Source organism: Danio rerio, chromosome 7 (genome assembly GCF_049306965.1).
Source record: "Danio rerio strain Tuebingen ecotype United States chromosome 7, GRCz12tu, whole genome shotgun sequence".
In the NCBI taxonomy this organism is placed as follows: Eukaryota; Metazoa; Chordata; class Actinopteri; order Cypriniformes; family Danionidae; genus Danio; species Danio rerio.
Window position 1 is genome coordinate 19,117,535 of NC_133182.1, and position 21,824 is coordinate 19,139,358.

A 21,824-nucleotide genomic window follows, 5' to 3' on the forward strand; every position below is an offset into this window, starting at 1 on the left:
ATTGCATGGATTTAGGCAAAAAAAAAAAAATTAATATGCATGTATTAAATTGTAGAAAACAGACGCAATCACACCGGTGTGATTAGAGTGTTCAGTGCGTCATATAATGAGCTTCTAATTTCAAATCTGCTTTCCCGCAATGGCTTGTGCTGAGCCAGAGAAAGACACACTCTTCGCTTGTCATATATCAAACAAATAATATTTATTTTAGATTTCAGGCACTTAAATACACATAAGTACTAGCAAAACATAACATTTATGGTTTGTAAAATATACGCTGATGTCTATGGATAATTATTTTGTACATAATCTGACAATGTGCTTTATTCACACCAGACACACACTGTTTAGGTTGCTAGAATCTTTACGCTACCCTTCTCCCAGCTGAACAGCCACTTACTTTCATGTGTTTTAGGAGAAGTTGATGAATTAACATGTTGTTAACATGGCAGCATCCATCACCCATCATAGATCAAATAATATGATTAAAATAATATAAATTTTAAGCTGTTTAAAGAATGAAATACAATTTTTTACACATATTTGAAAACCAGACCATCAGATATTTCAGATATAATATCAGGTGTTTGTCAATATTTGCAGAAAAGGAGTTGCTATTAACTAATATTAATAGACACTAAGGCTGCATTTACCCTGCAGATCTTGATGGTCAATTCCAATTTTGTGACTGTATACGATTTTTTTTGATGACCTGCTTACATCCTCTTTTAAAAGTGACTCGTACCTATTGATTGTCTGCATTTACACAGCACACGTTAAAGGTCAAATAAGCCTGCCTGGAATTTGCCAAAAGGCATCTGAAACAAAATTTTCTGGTCTGATGAGACTGCAATTAAACTCCTTGGAGTGAATGCCAGACGTTTGAGAAAAAAACAGACATCGCTTATCACCAGGCTAATACCAATGCCTACAGTGAAGCAAGGTGGTGGCAGCATCATGCTTTGGGGATGTTTTTCAGCAGCAGGAACTGAAAGACTATTCAGGATAGAGGGAAAGATGAATGCAGCAATGTACAGAGACATCCTGAATGAAAACCTGCTTCAGAGTGCTCCAGACCTCAGGGGCAACGGTTCATCTTCCAGCAGGACAATGACCCAAAGCACAACGTTAAAATATCAATGGACTGGCTTCACTGCAACTTGGTGAATGTCCTTGAGTGGCCCAGCCAGAGCCCAGACCTGAATACTATTGAACATCTCTGGAGAGATCTGAAAATGGCTGTACACCGTCGCTTCCCATCCAACCTGATAGAGCTGGAGAGGCACTGCAAAGAGGAATGGATAAAAATTTCCAAAGACAGGTGTGCCAAGTTTCTGGCATCATAATCAAAAAGACTTGAGGCTGTAATTGCTGCCAAAGGTGCTTCAAAATAGTACTGAGCAAAGGCTGTGAATACTTATGCACATGGGATTCTTCTGTTTTTTTGTTTTTTTTTATATAAATTTGCAACAATTTAAAAAGAAAATCTGTTTTCACATTGTTATTATGGGGTACTGTGTGTAGCATTTTGAGGAAATAAAATTGTTTTATCCATTCTGGAATAAGGCTGTAATATAAACAAATGTGTAAGACGTGAAGTGCTATGAATACTTTCTGGATGCACTGTACTTGAAATCTAATAATACTGAAAATCTTGCATCATATTTTGCTTTGTGAATGAATCCTGGAACCTCATTAAAAATACAGTCATCTGCTTTTTCCTAATACAGTGATCAAAGTAAAAGCAACGCAAAGCCTGTTTCTGCATTTGCATCTCTTATTAATTATCTACTGCAAAATGGTGGGTGGAAGTGTATGCTGCAGATCTTCTGTGGAGGCGGAGCTTAGCCACATTATTACATAATATAGTGGCTCAGTCCATGACCCGTCCCTTTTGGCAGATTGACTTCAATATAAGCTGTTTTTAGACTGACGAGAAAGTTTTGAGTTATGAAACTTACAGGATGTTTTTAAAGTGCGTTGACCTCTTAAATGTCAAAAGATCAAGGGAATTTTGATTTCTTAGTTCATGACCCCTTTAAATATTGTTTCCATGGCTACTCTGAGAACATTGACATAATATTGCATACGGTGGTCATGGCAACCTCAAGGGTCATCAGCAGAGTGCTATGCTAATGCTTGGATGGATTGTCCACTTCCAATGGGCCGAAGCTTGAAGGATTACCTAATACCTCACAGACGTCCTCTCAATGCACTAAATATTTGGCTTTGCAAACAAATATCAAGAGGCTGGGAATGCCAGATGTGGTTTGTGAGCATGCATTTGTGTGTGTGTGCGTGCACAAGAGGAAACATGCACAACCTGACATTAAACTCACTCTGAGAAGAGAGAGAAATTTACTGCCGTTTCATCTTATGCCTTTTATTTTATGACTTTGACGTACTTTGATGCAAAAGAAATGGAAAACGCTGTCATAAAAAAGTAAGCGCTCCACTCGGCTGTGGGAATCTCCTTCAGTTCTGATCTAAAGATGAGCAAGGATGATGAGTAACTATAGCCAAGAGTCATTAATGTCTGAGTGATGTTTACATGCTCTTAATGTATTTACCACTATCTCTACGTCAACACGAAACAATACCATACACAACCCATTTTATAAAATAAAATAGATTTCTTGGTGATTTTTCTTATGCAGCAAAATTAGGCCAGTGCTTGATTTTATCTATTGGCAAAAGAGTGCAATAATTGCCTTGGTTCTGGGGGAAAATACATATATACAGAGCTCAGCATAATTGAGTAAAATCCCACTTTGAAATTGAATATCTTTATCCATTTCTCAGTGATTATGGGCAATGCATTTTGGTGCATATAAAGAAAACAGATTTATTAAACAGACATTTTTTTAAAATAATATTTTAGTTACCAAACATATTTAGAAATTGAAAGATTAAATTCAAGCTAAAGATTGAATTAACTAAATCTTTCTATTTTTTTTGCTTCTCTTGATTTTTCCTTTTTTTTTTTAAATTGTATTTAATATTTTTCTATAACATAAATTTGCGTGTACTAGTTTTTGGACCGTTATCGTAAGTTATTTTTTTAGATAAGCTCTAGATTTGGCTTCAGTACTGACTAATCTAATGTATATGCACAAATATAATATTGTATAGCTTCCTATTGAAAATATTAATTTAAAAGACACATTTGTGAGGGGTGTACTTACTAAGCAAGCACTGTACATACCAGCTGACTACAAAGTGAGTCACAAAATTACAAACTTTGATTTGAAGCAAAATAAATAAATAAAAAATTGGACAAAATGGCAAAGATTCAACTTAATCAAGGAGCAGTTCCAGCATTATGGATGTGACATTTGCAGTAAAAAATCTAAACTTAAATTCAAAGAGAGAGAATATGTTAACTTTATATTGAGACTAATGTTTATATTTTCCAAAATAACTAACCACAGAGTTATATGATCAGAAAAATATCAATCTGTAAACATTGTTATACATTTTAAATGAGAAAAATAAACGTGTTATGGCTGTGACCAAAAACGTGTGTGAGTTTACACTATACAACATACATTGTAAAATTCTGTGAATTAAACTGCACAACCCAAAAGACACAATGCTAATCATAATGATAAGAGTAGGCTCTCTATACCACAAACATGATTTATTTTATTTGTCCTTTTTTTCATTTATGAGGAAAAAAGCTTTGTTATGGATGTGGCAGATGTGAAATTGCCACTTGTGTGACTTAATATACTTCAAATATACTTGTTTGAAAACATTAACAGAGACATTTTTGAGTATTTTTACAGTAGTGTAAAATTTAAACCCTTTATAAAATTATTTTTAAAAAGAAACAAAAATGTTTTGCTATTTTGGTGAAAACTTTTTTTTTTTCGTGGCAAGGTTGACATTTACATGGAATTGCTCCAATTTCAATGACAAAAAGAACTATAATCCCCAGAAGAACTGCAAATGAAAGCCAAAATAAAACTTTGATAAAAAAGCTTTTGCTAAAATATGAATGTTTTACTAAAAAATACGCTCATGTTCTTAAATGTTTAAATAATCTTACAACATAGGGCTGTAATTGACTCTATAGAGCATTGGTCTCAAACTGGATTCCTGGAGGTCCGCAGCTCTGCACAGTCTTGCTTCAACCCTAATCAAACTCAGCTGATCCAAATAATCAAGGTGTTCAGGACTGCGAAAGACTATTAAACAGGGGTGAGTTGCAGGTGGCTGGAGCTAAACTATGCAAAGCTGTGGCCCTCCAGGAATCCAGTTTGAGACCATTACTATAGAGTTATTTTGATGGGATTTGCTTGTTCTGATTCCCTGATTGGTAGATATTTCTATGCGTAATTATGGCCATTGGTAATGTAGTTCTAATGTAGATTACAAATCCCAAGAGGTTTTCCTGATAAAATAAAGATTTACATAAATAAAAAATAGAGTGCATGAGTGCCTGTCCACATTTTCTATTTTTCCCATAGGGAGATGTCTATATTAAAGCAATTCAAGCCATTAACCGAGCCAATCAGTTACGAGAAGAATCACAACATTGTAAACATTGATTTGAAGCAAAGAGGTGCATGCAAGTTAGGGATGCACAATATTGGAAAAATTGTACATTGCTATATTTTTATTATGCGATATCTATTATGATATGAATAAGATTTCACCAATAAAGTTGAAAAACAGTTTGAGAAGAATTTTTCATTTTAGATTAATTGGGATTATTCGGAAGGGGAGTGCATACAATATAATAAACAATCTACAAGCATAGATAAGTTCAACAAAGAAAAATATGCAAATTAAATAAACAGCCTTTTATTGTTTTCTGAAGAGTTGAAATAAATTTAAGCATGTAGTAACTGAATAATCAAATGTAAAATAATACTGCATAGTCTTCCCTGCTGAAAAATCCAGCTTAAACCAGCCAGGGCTGGTTGGCTAGTTTTAGCTGGTCGACCAGCCTGGTTTTAGAGGGGTTTTGGCCACTTCCAGGCTGGTTTACAGCCATTTCCAGCCTGGTCTTAGCTGGGCAGGCTGGGAGATGACCAGCTAAAACCAGCTTGACCAGCCTAGCCAAGCTGGGAGTCCAGCCAAAACCAGTTATATCCAGCTTAAACCAGGCTGGTCAAGCTGGTTTTAGCTGGATTTGGCTGGTCATTTTCCAGCCTGACCAGCTAATACCTGGCTGGAAATGGCTGGAAACCAGCCTGGAAATGGCCAAAACCCCTCTAAAACCAGGCTGGTCGACTAGCTAAAACTAGCCAACCAGCCTTGGCTGGTATAAGCTGGATTTTTCAGCAGGGTTTCTATAAACAATTTAATCAAATTAATTATTAATCATTTATCAAAAGTTAATGCTTTAAAAACCCTCACACAGTCACAGGCCTAAAAAAACCCTTGCAAAACGATCAATTATAATCTAGACTGCATATACTCGCAATGAGACTAATGCGAATGATCACAGTGTGATATCAATGCTGAAACTATATATTGTGCAAGTATACAAAAGGACATAAGTGTACTTTAACAAGAAGCTAAAGTTTGTTGACAAACTTTGATGTTGGATTGGGAAAGCCACGTGACTTCACTGGGACTGGGACAAATCGGTTACTAAGTGGTTGCTGGGCAGTTGCTAGGGTACACTGATTGCTAATTGGAAAGCTTAATTTACATGTTTGATCACATTCTAATACTTAATAAGCATTTGTAGCATGTTATAGCACCTAGCTAATCGTTGTTAGCATTTAGCTAATCACTGCTAGCATGTGTAGCATATAAGAGGTCCTGTTTGCTTACATGAGTCAAACGAGCCAAATAAGCGAAAGAACCACATTCTCATGAAGCGCTGTCAATGACAGAATCAAAATAATAACAATGAAAAAGTATAAAACTGCACTTATAAAACTGTATATTTTGAGCTTATTGCAATTTATATTGAGCGACATGGTGGCTTAGTGGTTAGCACTGTCACCTCACAGCAAGAAGGTCACTGGTTTGAGTCCCAGCTGGGTCAGTTGGCATTTCTGTGTGAAGTTTGCACGTTCTCCCCGTGTTGGCGTGGGTTTCCACCAGGTGCTCCGGTATAGCTGAATTGAATAAACTAAATTTGCCGCAGTATATAGGGAGACTGACAAGATTGCATCCTCATTGTGCTCATTGGAGTGGGTGGAGCTAGAGTGCTCTTTTGGCACACTTTTTTTGTTCAATTTTCTGTGCAGCATCATCTGTAGATTTCAGCCGTTAAAAAATAAGTTAAATTAATGCGCATGATTGGGTCATCAAAATCATATACAAACAATAAACAACCTCTGTGGAGATAATGAATGGAACTTTTACTACTGTTGTGCTCCATTAAAACAATTGTGTATAAAGTTGAAATAATGCAGACTGATGGATACAGATAAAGTAATTACAGCTCACAGTAGCTCTGTCTTGGTTAATAAATTACTGTAAAAAATCCCCTCCCCCATAAACAAAATACATTTTTACTTCCAGAGCACAACTGTTGTTCTCCATTGATAGGCTTGTAGAAAAGGGTCCTTGTCCTACTTAGGAAAAGTGATTCATTCCAATTGATTGCAAGAACATTAACTTCAGGTCAAAGCAATCTTTTAGACTCTATACTACGCCTACAGGATATTGGAAAAATCTGACATTGTGATATTTTGTTTAGCTGCAAAATTTCATTTCACCAGATAATTTTATTAGTAATTTTATATTATTCTATTGCCATACCCTATAGAATCTCCAACTTTTAGAGAGTCTGACGAATAATTATCCAATTAGTAACACTTCAGCAGGATAAAATAGTCTAGATGCAGGATAATTTTCAGTATTGTTAACACATTTACAATTTCAAATTATATATATATATATATATATATATATATATATATATATATATATATATATATATATAAATATATATATTGGGATGCAAAAATTTAATTTATTTTTTGCCGATACAAAATTTAACCAAAAAAATAAATAAATAGTGTGGTTCTCATCTTGATATCTGATATATGACATATAGTAGAGCTGTTTATTTATTAAACTTTAAAAACATAAAGCCACTATAATGTAAAACATAGACTTTGCTGCTCCAGAAAAATATTGACTCACTAAAGTGCAGTCGGTTTCTTTTTTGCCCAAGATGTTTTAGCTCAATGGTTTTGTGCCAGTGCTTGAGCATGGTGCATGTCAGCTGCTTTCCCAATGCACATCTGATATTTTGTACAGATTATAGATTTTTGTTGCAAGCATTCAGTGAATTTGCTCTGAGAAAGACATTGTATTATTGAAAATAGGCATATCATGCTTCCTTAATATTTATATAATATTGTAAATATATCAATGTAAATAAACATGACAATAGTTTTAGGGTGCTTTCACACATTTTGTTTTCAGACTTTTGTTTCAGAACCTGGCGTGTTTGCCCCATTAGTGTGGTTCATTTGGCATATGTGAATCCACCAAAACAATCGGTCCAAAACCGACTGAATGAGGTGGTCTCGGCTTGATTGAAAAGAACTCTGTAGCGGATTAATTGTATTGAGAAAGCAATACGATCCAATGAACTAACAAACCAATATATCACAGTGTATAACTCATAAGTAATAGGCATATATAGGGCTATATGAAGAAAGAGTGATGAGTAGGGCGAGATGTCATCATTTACACTGGTTAATGTGCGTTTCATATCATATACGAAAGAGAAAGCATGCTGAACTATTAACGAAAGCTGTTTATCCGTTGGGAAAATTGACCAAACTGTCTTGGTTTAACTCTTGGTTTATTTCTCTCTATAATATAAAGCCTATAAAGCATAATTCTAGCCAACAGCTATGCAAGAGAAAGTCTGATTAATATTTGGTGACGATGTCTGTGGGTGTCACTATTCAAAATTAAAGTGCAGCTTTTAGCTTATAATATCTTATTGATCATTGCCATACATTGAAATAAGGACGCATGACGCATAAAATTAATGTCTTAGAATCAATAAACAGTGCTTTTAAGACTTTAAAATAAATACTATCTTCTCTGTGAATTCGTAAACACAATATTGCTTTTCGGTTCCTCTTATGTGATTGGATGTTGAGAGCATGTTATTTTTTTCCTTAACCTGGTAACAACCAGTATAGCGAAGAGACGGAAACATTGCAGCAACACCAAATTATGTGGCTAAAAGAAAACTTCTGTTTCTAACATCTTGGAAGCAGACATTTACATGGGTACAACATGACGAAAAAAAATGTAGTGATGTTTTGCACAGTTTGCCGTCAGTTTGGCAAGTTAGCCACTTTTTGTAAAATAATTTAGAACTGCAATAAAATACCTGCACATTTTCCATAGTGCTCTTTTCGTTTGCAAAATATTTAAAATTTTGCTCATTAAACAAAACATTTTTTTAATATTTCAATTTTAATATTTTTTTCAATTTTTTTAAAAATAATATTTTTTAATATTATTAAGTTAAATAAAGTTCAAAAACTACTCCTAATGAGTACTGTGAACCTAATCCATTTAAGTAAATAAAGCAATTTGAGCACAGTAAAACCCGATAAATGAAGAGAACTTAAACAAACTGACTACTGTAAAACCCAATAAGTTAAAGCAACTCAAACCAATTGAGGAAACCTATTGCAACAAACCATTTGAGTTCAAAAACTAATCTATATGAGTACTGCGAACTTACTTAATTTAAGTTGAAGTAATGAGGTAACTAATTAACTCATTACCTTCAACACTGAGTTCAAAACTCTTTTTAATTGAGTAGAATTAACTTTCAGTCAATTTTGAGTAACTACACTCATTTCATTTGATAATATTGACTGCTGGGTTTTACAGTGTATTAACCTTTTTTTTTTTTTTTTGTGGGGCTAAAAAAATCATTAGCGTTGAACGAACCCTGCTGTTTTTAAATGATACCTAAACGGATGGTGAAAAATCCCAAAACTGATTTGCTCAACTTTCACTTGTCACAATCCTGTTTGAGTTACTTTTTTTCTGTTAAAAAAAAGAAGTTATTTTGAAAAACTGGAAAACCTGTAACCATTGATTTCCATATTATTTGTTTTTCCTGCTAGAAGTTGATAGTTACCGATTATCGTTTTTCAAAATATCTTTCAACAGAAAAAGCAAACTGAGAAAACAGTGAGTATTTTTGGGGTGTGAACTAACCCTTAAAAGCATATAATTTAACATTATTGCAATAAGTGTTAATAATTCATTCATTTTTCTTTCAGCTTAGTCCCTTATTTATCAGGGGTCGCCTCAGCGGAATAAACCGGCAACTGTTCCATTTGTTCCATATAATTTGCGCAGCTAATGCCCTTCTAGCTGCAATTCAGTACTGGGTAACACCCATAGTTCTCACATTCATACACGCACTCATACAGTACGGCCAATTTTGTTTACCCAATTCACTTATAGAGCATATCTTTGGATTGTGGTGGAGGAAACTCAAGTGAACACGGGGAGAACATGCAAACTCCACTGAGAAATGCCAACTGATTACCCAGCAGGAACTCGAACCAGCAACCTTCTTGCTGTGAGGCTAACCACTGGGCCACCATGCCATCCATAATCTAATTATTCTCTTTTTAAAATTAACTTCTACAATCTTCAATAAGCCCATCTATTATAGAAAAAATGCTTTCACATTGACTTCAACAGTGTCCAAAAAACTTTACAATGCATCTTTGTATTGAGTCAGCATGCAGGACAGCTAGCATTTTCAAAAGTCTACACTTCACTCCACAACCTCACCGGGTGACCGATAATAATGCTTTTGATGCAGAACGCCTGGCTGTCTCCCTGACTGTGAATGCCTGTTAGTGCAGATCGGCTGAATGGCCGAATTGGCTGATCAGCCCTCCCTGATTTGAAAACTTCAGAGAACAAGAAATGACATCACCATCATCATCAGCAGCCACATTCCATTGCAGTGGGGGAGGGGATGCGGAGGGAAGGAGGGGTGTGTGAAAAACCTCCCCCCCCACACACACACATAGAGAAACACACACACAACAGTGGAGAATCTCATCAGAGTCTACAGTACAGAGTGGCCTCTTCATCATGCGCTCTCTTTTAATTCATGCGCTTCTCCATCTCCCTCTCTGTCTTTCTCCCTCTCTTTTTTTCCTCTGTCCCTGTTTCCCTCTCTCATTCCGTGACCCCTCCCCCTCTCCTCTGACTACAGGAATGCAAGAAACACATCTGGAACTTATTAGAAAGAGGGAAGGGGGAAAAACGAACTGGGGGATGGAAAGAGGGAGAAGGGAAAAATGAGAAGACTGAGGGAGTGAGGAACGACAAAAGAATGAAAAGCAGAGCGAGGGCCAGAACAAGGGGCCACTCCACAAAACCATTTCTGGAAAGAAAGGAGATGTGCGATGCAGGAGTGAGGGCTTATTTTAAAGGAATAGTTCAGCGAAAAATGTTTATTCTGCCATCATGTCCTACCCCTCATGCTGCTGTTTCTATGTCAAACTCAAAAGCTGAAAGTTTTATGAACATTACCGTTGCTGACTTGCATTCAGACTAAGACCAAGAATGTAAACTGAAGTTTTCAGCATTTAAAAAGTGTAATACATGACCTATCAGCCCTTCAGTAAGTAGCAGAGACAGACCTAGGTGTTAAAATCGGTGCCAAAATAAATCTGTTTTAAATATTACTCCAAGTATGAGTAAAAATTTGACGATACAAAAGTACTCGAGTAGTGAGTATTAGGCTGTAAAAAGCTGATGCATTTACATATATTTGTGGATGTGTGTAAATGTAACATTCTTTAGTGCATTTAGTTATTGCCCAGCAGGCACACAACGTTATAAGACATTAATATTAGGTTAGATTTAGGTTGTGATGTCAGGTGACCAAAATTCAATGTCTAGCCAGCGTCTAAAGACAGCGTTATTTTGATTACCAATAATGACGTCAAATGACATTGATATTTAGTTTATTTTAGGTTGTGTTAGAAAGTGACCAAAATCCAATGTCAAGCCAACATCTTAAACCAACATCATATTGACCAACATCATACTGGTATGGCAACCAAAAACCAACATCTGATGGATGTTATATTGGTAACGCCCACACGCTTTAACATTGTAACATTAGATGTTGATATTTGGTTGCTTTTACGTTGTGTTAAAAAGTGACAAAAATCCAACATCGAGCCAACATCTTAAACCAACGTCATATTGACGTCAAATCTTGAAATTTGTTCATCAGATATGGCAACCAAAATCCAACATCTGATAGACGTCATATTGGTAAGGTTCACACAACGTCAGGTTGAACGTTGGACATTGACGTTTTCAGCCTGACGTTGGGTTCTGATGTCAACCCAATAGTATATGTTTTAAACTAAAGTACTAAGAAAGATATTTAGGCCCACTTGTGAAAATGGAGAAGAAAACACAATAGAAATCAGGGACCTTGTCAGGGACAATAGAAATCAGTGCATAATAAGTGAAATAAAGTGTAGAAGGATCCCATGGGCTGGACATGTACTGAGGAGAGGACATGCTGATTAAAGAAGGTGATAAAATCTAATCCTGAAAAAAGATGACCCCATGAAAGACCGAAACAAAGATGGTGGAATCAAGTAAAGGTGGACATGGAGAGGATTGAGGCTACGGAATAAGATGCGGAGAACCGATCAGACTGGAGGAGTTTTGTTGGTGTGGCTAAATATCAACTTCGATATAAATTGCCCAGGGAGTAAGAGTAATTCATGACCTATACATTAAATGTCATAAAGTAGATACAGTCTCTTTTATGCAAAAATATATATTTAACAATGCAATACTAGGTTGTTTTAAGGGGACACAACAGTTTTTTTGACAAGTTCATTTATCTTATAGAAGTAGTTCATCCAAAACTTCCATCATCATTTAATCACTCTTTACTTGTTCATTCATGAATTTCTTTATTCTGAAAAAAAATATGCTGGAAACCAGAAGCCAATAGCTATGCTCCTGTCAACCTATTTTTATGCTCATTTTAAATATGCGCATAAAATATAGTTGATGGAAATGCCAAGATGTGTATCAATTTTAAAAATGCAAATAAATTTTAAATAAATGCAAAAAAATTGTTGACCTGAAACACTTTTACTGAACAAATTCCAGTATGTGCATTAAAAAAAAGTCAAGTGATTTTGTTATAAGACATCATGTCATGATAAAAATGTGTGTGAATGGTCAAACCAGCAGGCTGAGCACATTGTAAAGCATCTAAAAAGCTGTATTGGTCATTATAAAACTCCAGTATTAGTGTTATTATATTATTAATTACCTCCAGAACTATCAAGAGTGTCAGCGCCTCATGGCTTCAAACGCCACCACTTGTTCATTGCGTGTCTGCATCATCTTCTGACATACAAGTAATTTATTAAATGAAGAAAAGATTGAAGCAGCTTCTCCAACCGCAGTAAATTCTGTCTTTACTGTTGATATGTGGCGCCAGTTAATTAGGAACTGACAATTTTGTTCTCTTTGACTCGTTAATGCTGCTTTATTCACACATCTTTCATGCAAGGTTCCAGCTTTGCTCATAAATTTAATTCAGATTATTGGATGGAAACTTAGCTAATGACTTCTATAGCATTTGTTTTTGCTATTAGTCAATGGCTTTTCAGCTTTCCTTTAAATATATTTCATTATGATTAAAGTATTTCAATAAAAAAACATTTAAAATGGACAAGTTGACCTCAAAATCTGAATCATTTAGATCAACCAATGAAAATGACTTCTTATCACCCAAATTTTATGGACTAAATTTATGTTTCTTTTATTATTACTTTAGGTTTCAAGCTTGAATATTTCAGTAGCAGTTCTTTGTAGCCACATGGTCAACAAGCGTTCTTCAAGATTTTAGTGTTGTACATGCAAGTTCAGATTCCGAATAACCTGACATGACAAAGGAATGCTCATTTTTAAACATGAAAATGTAATGGCGAACGCGAATGAATGGAAGGCTGTTTGTCTGAAAGGAAACGTGGCATGTTCGAAATAGTTTCAATGAGAGGGGATGTGGGAGCCCCCTAAAAGAGGCGAGGGGGTGGGTTCAAAGATCCTCGTCTAAGCTGGGCCTTTGAACTTTTTCCCCCTCATATTCATTGGAAGCGAGAGAAAGAGAGAGACTGGAGGAGAGAGGGTGCGAGCTGCCTCTTCTATGAGAGCAGTCAGGCATGAGTAATAATGCCTTTTTCTCCCTCTGGCCTAAAGCACTCCCCCCCTTTAGTTCCCCTTCACCCATCCACCCCCCCAACAACAACAAAAAGAAAACTCAAATCTTTGTCAATGCAGTCCCAGGACTTCACCCACCTGTCCCTCAGTACAGTCTTTTCTTACAGGCTCACCTCCAGACACAACAACACCCCCACCCACAAACACACTACTATAGTTTACTTGCAAAATCAACTAGTGAGTGGATTGAATGTCTTAACAAATCATTGACTAATCAGGCTTTTGTTTTGTGATGCACATTTGAGTTAAACATGAGGAAGAAATGTAGTGTGGGTATTAGGGCTAGGCGATATGGCGAAAAGGCTATCTCTATATAATCATTTACCATATTGAACGATAACGATATGTATTTCGATATAAGCAGTTAACACTTCCAGATTTAAAAATGTACCCGAACAATGACTGAAGCCACAAAAACTAGAGGGTCCATTAAATGGCATGACATTTTATTTTCAGTGGCCAAAAAATCAGTACATCTCTAATCTCAACACACTTCTAGATTCCCATTGTTGCACATTTCTGCTGTATGATTGGCTCCTAGATCAATATAGAGTAGAAAAGTCCAGAGCTTTTCATTGTTATTGACATAAATTTTATCGCTATTCAATTTAATATCGTTTATCAGCCCAGCCTTAGTGGGTACATACATAGACATATTCCGATATTCAATAATTCAATATAATGTGAAAATGAAAGTGCACAATATTGGTATCATGGCCATTTTAAAATACTGTAAATAATTTTTTATTATTTCAACTTTTAGAGTGTATGGACAGAATATGCACATGCAGTGAAGTTCATGACAGTGCCAGATGCTTAGACACTTAATTGGTTAGTTTAAAAGTTCAAATATTCATGCACTACATAATAAAATATTGACTGACAATTCTGTGACTATTGTATGTTAACGCGTTACTTTACCTAAACTCTCGATGAAAATATAAGCTTTTAATAATCTTAGCTGATGTTAATTTCTTAGTTAATTCCTAATAATAAGTCGTAATCATTTTATTAGATATAGTTAACAACTTATAAATTTCAGTTCTATTTTTTTAACTAACATTAACATAGTAATTGTAATAAGTCTGGCTGTTTCTCACAGTTGATGATTGTAATTCATTAACCAACAATAAAGAGATTGTTGTAAAGTGTTACTTTATTGTACTATACAATCCCTTTGCAGTTTAGTTAGGTTGAAACTGGTTTACTCTGAACATGAACAGTATGTATAATCAAGCAATACACTTTGTATTTTGTTGATTATTAATGTTAAAGTAATCTTTTTTGCAACTTAGGTCAATATTGTGATAATACCGTATATCGTGATAAAAGCTTCAGCAAATAAATCGCAACAAGAAGTTTGCTTAAAATGAATTCTGGTGCGATGTCCATTTCCAAACTAGTTTTGGTTTAATTTGACGGAAATAACAACACAACATGAAACAAAGACATCTAAACAAACCACAAACAGGACATGATGTCACTAGATGCCACCATAAAAATTTACAAAATACTCAAGCACATATGGTCACAAACAATGAGTATGTTTAGATGGACACCAATAATCCAATTTCAATACGATTAAGACAATACTCTTATTAAGAGTCGACCATGTAAACAGCAATTTTAATCCAATTGAGGTCGTAATCCAACTAAACAGAAATCAGATAAAGACAAATGGAGTATGCCGATTTTAGTTGCATTATTGATTTTCAGTACAGACATGTAAACACCGCAATCAAACTATTACCATACTGTAGAATTTTCGCTGCATTTTGCAACAGGATAGTTTATACACACACAGCTGTCTAACACTATTCTCTGCACCTACAGAGTCATTGAAAAACCACAGATACCTGCATACTGAAACGCATCATTTTTTTTTACAATAAGCTGTGCGATATTAAATTCCATTAAAACAACACTCTTCCAGCAGTTCATAGTTGCATCCAATATCTCGTTAGTCATGGGGGACATGCATGAAATGTTTCTGAATGAAAGTGAAAGTCCCAAACTGCAGTTTAAGTCGACAAACTAAAAATTAAACACTCAAAATTACATGAAACTCCGGAGGAAATGTGGATAATGCCGTGACGCAATGGCATTATTTGAATTATGTACTATAACATGTCATGAAAGAAACATTGAAAAAGTGAGTCATGTACAGTAAAAACCTTAATCAAATTATTGTCTTATTTAGATTAAGGCAAATAATTTAATTACTGATGTCCATGTAAACAGCCATTGATGCACATTTCAGTGCAAGCATCAACACTGAATTACAAAAAATAAATAAATAAATAAATAAATAATAATATACATGTCAAAACTCCTTCTAAAAACCCTGAACACACAAATGAATAGTTGTGTATTAAATAAATTTATTACCATGTATAAAAAATATATCACATACAATACATTATTAGGTTTAAGTGGTGCACAAATAGCTTTCAAAAACATGGAGTGCACCCGAATGGAATGCAGGGTCATGATCCCTATTTAAAAAAGTTGAACACTTTTTACTTTAAAAACCATAAAAAGAAAATGCAACACTCATGCCAGAGAGCACAGAATGGCTAAACATGGCATTTTTCATATGTAAATCATAAGCACTATATCAAGCAAATACAGGCCACAAACCTATTCCTCAGTCAGATCTACACTTTAAAACCCCAAAAGTTAAGGTAACTCAAACCGTTTGAGAAAACCAATTGCTACAAACCATTTAAGTTCAAAAACTAATCCTAATGAGTGCTGTGAACTTAATCCATTTGAGTTAAAGCATTTTGAGCAAAGTAAAAACTGATAAATGAAGAGAACTCAAACCAACTGAGTGCTGAAAAAACCCACAAATTTAAGGCAACTCAAACGTTTGAGGAAACCCATTGCAACAAACCATTTGAGTTCACATATTAACCTATATGAGTACTGTAAACTTACTCCATTAAAGTTGAAATAATGAGGTATTTAGTCAACACGGAGCTTAAAACTCTTTTCAAATGAGTAGAACTAACCTTCATCAAATGAGATAAACTACACTCATTTCACGTGATAAAGTTGACTGTTGGATTTCACAGTGTAATATTAAAGATGTAGTTCAACCAAAAATGAATATTCAGTCATGATTTACTATCCCTCGTGTTGTTATAAAACTTGGCTTTCTATTTACTGTTTAATGCACAAGAAGAGAGTCTGTTGGTAACCAACCAGTTTTAGTCAACGTTGATTTCTATTGCATGACAAAAGCACGTTGTCATTCCTCTTCTTTTATGTTTCACAGATGAATGTCATACAGATTTGAAACAAACCACCCTCAAAATTAAAATGTTATCCTGATTTACTCCCTCTCATAATGAAGTTATTTGTGGCTGCCTTTTCTATTTCTTGAAATCTCATTCTCAGTTGAGTTTGGGTCCAAAAATGGTGATTCAGTCCATCACATGACTGAGCGGTTAATGTGGAATGGAGTCCCAAATTTCCCCCTTACACAAATCTAGCATTCATCTATGAAATTTGCTAAAGTGACAAGTCCTAGTGACTACATTTAAGATTAATTTAAAAATCTCTTCAGTTCAGATCCTCTTGCATGAAAATTCTGTATAAGAAAAGTTTTTGATGGGAAAAAACTCTAGAGGAGATTTAATGAGTCGCTTCATGAGCTATTATTACAAAAAGAGCAGGTGTGTTCAATACAGATCTACCTTCAGTTTATTCCCACCTGCCTGTCATTTATATGTGAACCTGAAGACCATAATTAGCTTCTTCAGGTGAGTTTGATTAGAGATAGAACTCACCTGGAGCACACATCCACAAACAGGAAATACGCAATAGAAACAAAAAATTTGCCAGATATTTGTTTTTGGACCATCTTGGTACTCATTAAAAATAGTGAGCGATGACAGTTTGTAAAGAAACAATACTTATCTGCGCACTTTATGAGTAAATGCCTATTGACCGTATTCTGCGATGAGGAAGTGCACATGTTTTTGTGATTGTTTCAGAACTTCCGATTCAGTTACCAATGGGAGAAATGACTAAGAATAATAAACAGAAAATAGTCAAACTTCTTGCTTTACAAACAAGTGTGTTTGTGACAATACAAAAAAAATAGAATAATGTCATAAGAAAATATCAGTTTGCAACATAATGAGCCTTTTTTAATCGAACGTCTAAAAATCAACGGAAGTGAATGAGACCGGAAGTCCCAAGCCAAAAACATTCCAATGATTATGCCTGCTCACACGTGAAGAATAAGGTCTATAGACTGAACATGTAATACACATGCGCATGACATCACCATTTTAAGGGCTGTACGATATTGAAAAAAGTCATATGTGATAGCATGTAAATAATGCAATGTTTAATAATTAATTAAATGTTTAATAATGATATTTTACCAAATTATGAAACCATTTCATATGTTTATTTGAGGGAAAAGCAAGCATCACTACAACCTCTGAAAGTGAACAGCCGTAAAACAAATCTCACTCATTTTAACCAAAAAAAAAATAATAATAATAATAATAATAGTTTTATCAACTGGAAAACATCAACAACAATCAGAAAAAAATGTGGAGTTGCTTTTTTCTTAATATGACTTGCTTACTTCAAACTACTTATTTGAAATGAGATGTTTTTTTGAGGAACAACTTAATTTTTTTATGTTCAATCCACACATTTGTAAAAATTATTAAACTAACTTAATACATTTGTATTGGGACAACATGAAGAAATTTCGTAGAGCCCAGCATATTATAGTGTACAGTGTTTCTGCATTCATACTAAAGTTATTACAGATTCAAGAAAATCAACATATCCACTTTGCTTGGTTTCAGAGATGTGTTGATGTGTAACTAAATTGCCTGATGTGCTAAGAACAGTGGGCTACTAGCAGGTACACAAAGGTATACACTTGTATTAAATCACTCATTTATTGCAAACCATTGTAATATGTATCGTGATAGGCAAAATGTCAATATATTGCATAGTCCTAACAATTTTCATAAACTCATAGACGATAATAGTAAAGAACCTGCTATACTTGACACTAATTCAAAGAACTGAAATGACGTCATTTAAAAGAAAGAAAGAGTTTGTTTTGAATCTGTTTCAGCATATTCTTTTTGTTTCGGAGAGTTTGTTTTGGCTTGTGCAATGTAAAAATGTTGGGTTCCACACAATTCCTTCATGTTTAACATGTTACCTTAATAGTTTTTACAAATTTAAGCAAATTAAAAACAATTAAGTTGTCCCAAAAAACTTTAAGAATTTAGCTGTTTCAACTTATTTTAAATAGGTAGTTTGAACAAGCATCAAAAGTCATTTTTGGAGTGTAAAAACCTTTAAGCTACCATTGATCCATGGTGATTACACAGTGGGTGTCTTCTGGAAGTTCGACTGATTCATGTCAGGCAGGAGTACACAACATAAAAACGCATAATCTTTTTTCTTAAGAATATTTCATTTAATTATAGTAATTTTAACAATTTAATAATCAGGCAATGGAATCAGAATGTGAACACATATATATCCTAAACAAATAAATAAAAATAAATGTTAACAAAAAAGTGCAAGGTAAGAAGTAACAGAGGCTGCGATATCTACTACCAGATCTTTTTTTATTCGTCAGGCACCCACATGAAAAAATACTTTAGTAATTTTTTGGTGTACAGTGTTTTTTTAACCAACAATCAGCTCAAATGTTGCTAGAATTGGTTTATGTATAGACGATATAATGCATCACCAAAAATGATCGAGGTCATGTCCATGTGTTGTGCCATAAGTTGATACTTTATATTGATTATTTTGACAGGCCTACTCGCAGTATACCATCACTCAGCCTTTTCTAACTTCTTTTTACCTTCAAACGAAGGACAAAAACAATGTTTTTTGAAGAATAAGGGCCTTAAACTTGCTCCAAAATGCTGTTCCCATGTAAATGAATAAACAGTCAAAATTCATTAAAAAATGGATTATGTTGTACATATCCCTGTATACCTAGTTCTGCATATTCATTCCAGCTCTAAAAATGTAATTGTGAGTAACAAATAAATAAAATTAATGTTTTACTTCACAAAAACTCTTTAAACTGAGCTTTAGAGCAATTTTTATACATAAAAAGTACTGGTGAAATGGGAATTCATGCTGACATTGCATAAATGCACACAATCACTGCGCTGTTGTGATACTGGGTTGCATATCAAAAATAAAACGAGTACAAATCCTGTATTACGAATCAAGCTTTAAGTCCTAGAGTAACATGATTTTAAGTTAAACAGAGCTCTTTGTTTATACAGGGCTAAACGAAAGGACATGCCTGTACACCAGTGTTCCTGTGATTCATGGGACGACTGCAGGTTTTATTAGATGCATTGCTTCTGAATGACTCCTGGCTGCTATGATGAAGTGAGCCGGATGCTTAAACTCACATTAAAACAGTTTGTCACTGTAAAATGAAAGGCCTCTTCGTTACACAAGAATGTCATCAAAAACAAAACCCCAAAAATATACAAGAGAAGGGTAAGAATACAGGACAAGTTCTTCTGAACATCATCTGGCCAGTCTGATCTGCAATTTTTTAATGCATACGAAATTGCATCAAGTGCAAACAAAAGGATTATGTAGCTTTTTCCAACATGATGACAACAAGGAACGTCCGTTACAGTAGAATACGCTACAACAGTACCTGCTTGCTGTTTGCTATGCTTCATGTGTGTTTAAGGCTGACCTATATTAGCACACCGCATACAGCAACATTGAACAGTTATTAGGAGGACAACGTCGGCATTGTTTTAAGGTCATTGCAACCGCCTCTGCTGACCTTATAAAAGTCGTTCCGGTAATGAAAGAGGTATGTGAAGGGCTGTGTCATGTTGGCATCTAACCTGAGTGTATCATCGTTCTCTCAGCGCTGATACCTTAATACGTTCCACCTTAAGACATAACAGCAATAAATCATTGCAAATGACATCAGTGCATGTGCATTACTGTACAATTGTTCCAACAAAACCAATGCGGTCATCATTTACTCCTTTAAAAAATGAAAATATAATCAAATAAAATAACACTCAGCATCGAAATGAAGATTGAGAACAACATTTTTGGCTGTGTTTACCTTTCTGTGCATTAATTGAATCTTGCTACCTGTGCATTTCATTCAATCTGTGTTTCTGTGCTATAAATACTACGTAATGCTGAACAAAGCCATGTCTGTCTGGATGCCCATAATTATCTCCCCAAGATCTTTTCATACAGTGTCATTCAAAGCAGCCATCAAGAGTCACCTGTTTCGAAAGGTACATCTCGATGAATATGCATGTTTCTGCTTTGATTCTGGATCTTATGAGAAAGGGGTTACATCATACACCTTCCCGGGACAAAAACACGCCCCTTTACCTTATGATGGAGTGGTCTGTACCTGCTCTCTCACATACACACATGCACAGTGTGTGACAGTAGACAATGGGGAGGGTGTCCGCATAGGCGCGATCACGGGGAAAAAGATGCTGTAATCTAACAGGTAGAGAGCTCTCTGCTGTCGCCTAGCAACTCGCTGGATGCATTATTACAGGCGCACCTGGATATGCACAATGCAAAACATGAATCGGCATGTGCATTGAAGATTCAGATGATTCAGGTGCTGAATTTACCTGAGCGACCCTGAGAGGAGTTAAACAAAGTGGTGCGTTTCTTTATGCGGGAGTCTGGCGTGAAACCCCTGCATGCGTGTGCATGTGCGCGTGTCCTTTCCCTCCTCAAACCCCTCGACTAATTTGTATTCTCATGACGAGAGCATGTTTGACGGCAGGGATCGCTGCTCCTCAGTTTTCCGCACTGGCAGAGTTTCTCAGGGGCATCATTTGGTTATGAAGGGGACGAGCGGCGGTGTACAGGCAGGCAGCACTGCTAACTCAAAGGTCACGTTGCACCTTTATGACCGGGCAACCGCTATAAACTCTCCTCCTTCTGCTTTGTGTCCAATAAAAAAAGAAATGCTCACACAAACACAACTTCATGAAGCCGAGCGAGTCTCTTACCTCTGTGAAAACTCAACGCCAAACTCAGAAGCAGCAGCAGACCCTGCATGGTTCAAGTCTCCGCATGGGGAGCGTCAAATCCCTCCAAACGATGGATTATAATCCTTCCATTCACGTGTTGGCCGTGCGCTGCCCCTGTTCTCCCGCCTTTGCTACTTTTTAACGCATTTCTGGTGGCTTTTTTCTTCAGCCGTTCCCTCTTCTGCCCTCCTCTCTTGCGTCCTCAGCGACGCTCCGGTTTCTTTTTAGTGGCACATTCCTTGTTCATCTCTCTCTCTCTCTCTCTCTCTCTCTCTCTCTCTCTCTCTCTCTCTCTCTCTCTCGCTTGCTCTCTCCTCCCTCCCTTTCTGTTTCTTTTCAGTGATGTACAATTCACCAACGAGTCGTTCTCTTAAACTGAATCGTGTATAATTGATTCTGAAGAACCGACTCGTTTACGAGCGGGATTGAATCTGCTCTGAAGTTTTCGAAACAACAACAGCTCGCTGACTCGCAGGAAAAGTTCGCGTTCATTTATAACGTCGTTGTTTTATGACTGTT

At 35.6% G+C, this 21,824-nt stretch overlaps 1 protein-coding gene across 7 annotated transcripts in view; it reads right to left on the reverse strand.

Annotated features, from left to right (window-relative positions):
* The window catches only part of kirrel1a (kirre like nephrin family adhesion molecule 1a), a 76,508-nt gene extending 54,988 nt beyond the window's left edge, over positions 1-21,520 (reverse strand). For 5 of the 7 annotated variants that reach the window (XR_012382350.1, XR_012382352.1, XR_012382351.1 and 2 more), the window contains exon 1: positions 21,285-21,520. Coding sequence is in view for 4 of the 7 variants with exons in the window: in XM_073906363.1 (XP_073762464.1) it covers positions 21,285-21,333 (49 nt within the window). In the remaining 3 variants the exon portion in view is untranslated. The remainder of the gene's footprint in view (positions 1-21,284) is intronic. The other 2 variants (NM_212868.2, NM_001362419.1) reach the window with 1 other exon arrangement.
* Between the last annotated feature and the right edge of the window lie 304 nt (positions 21,521-21,824).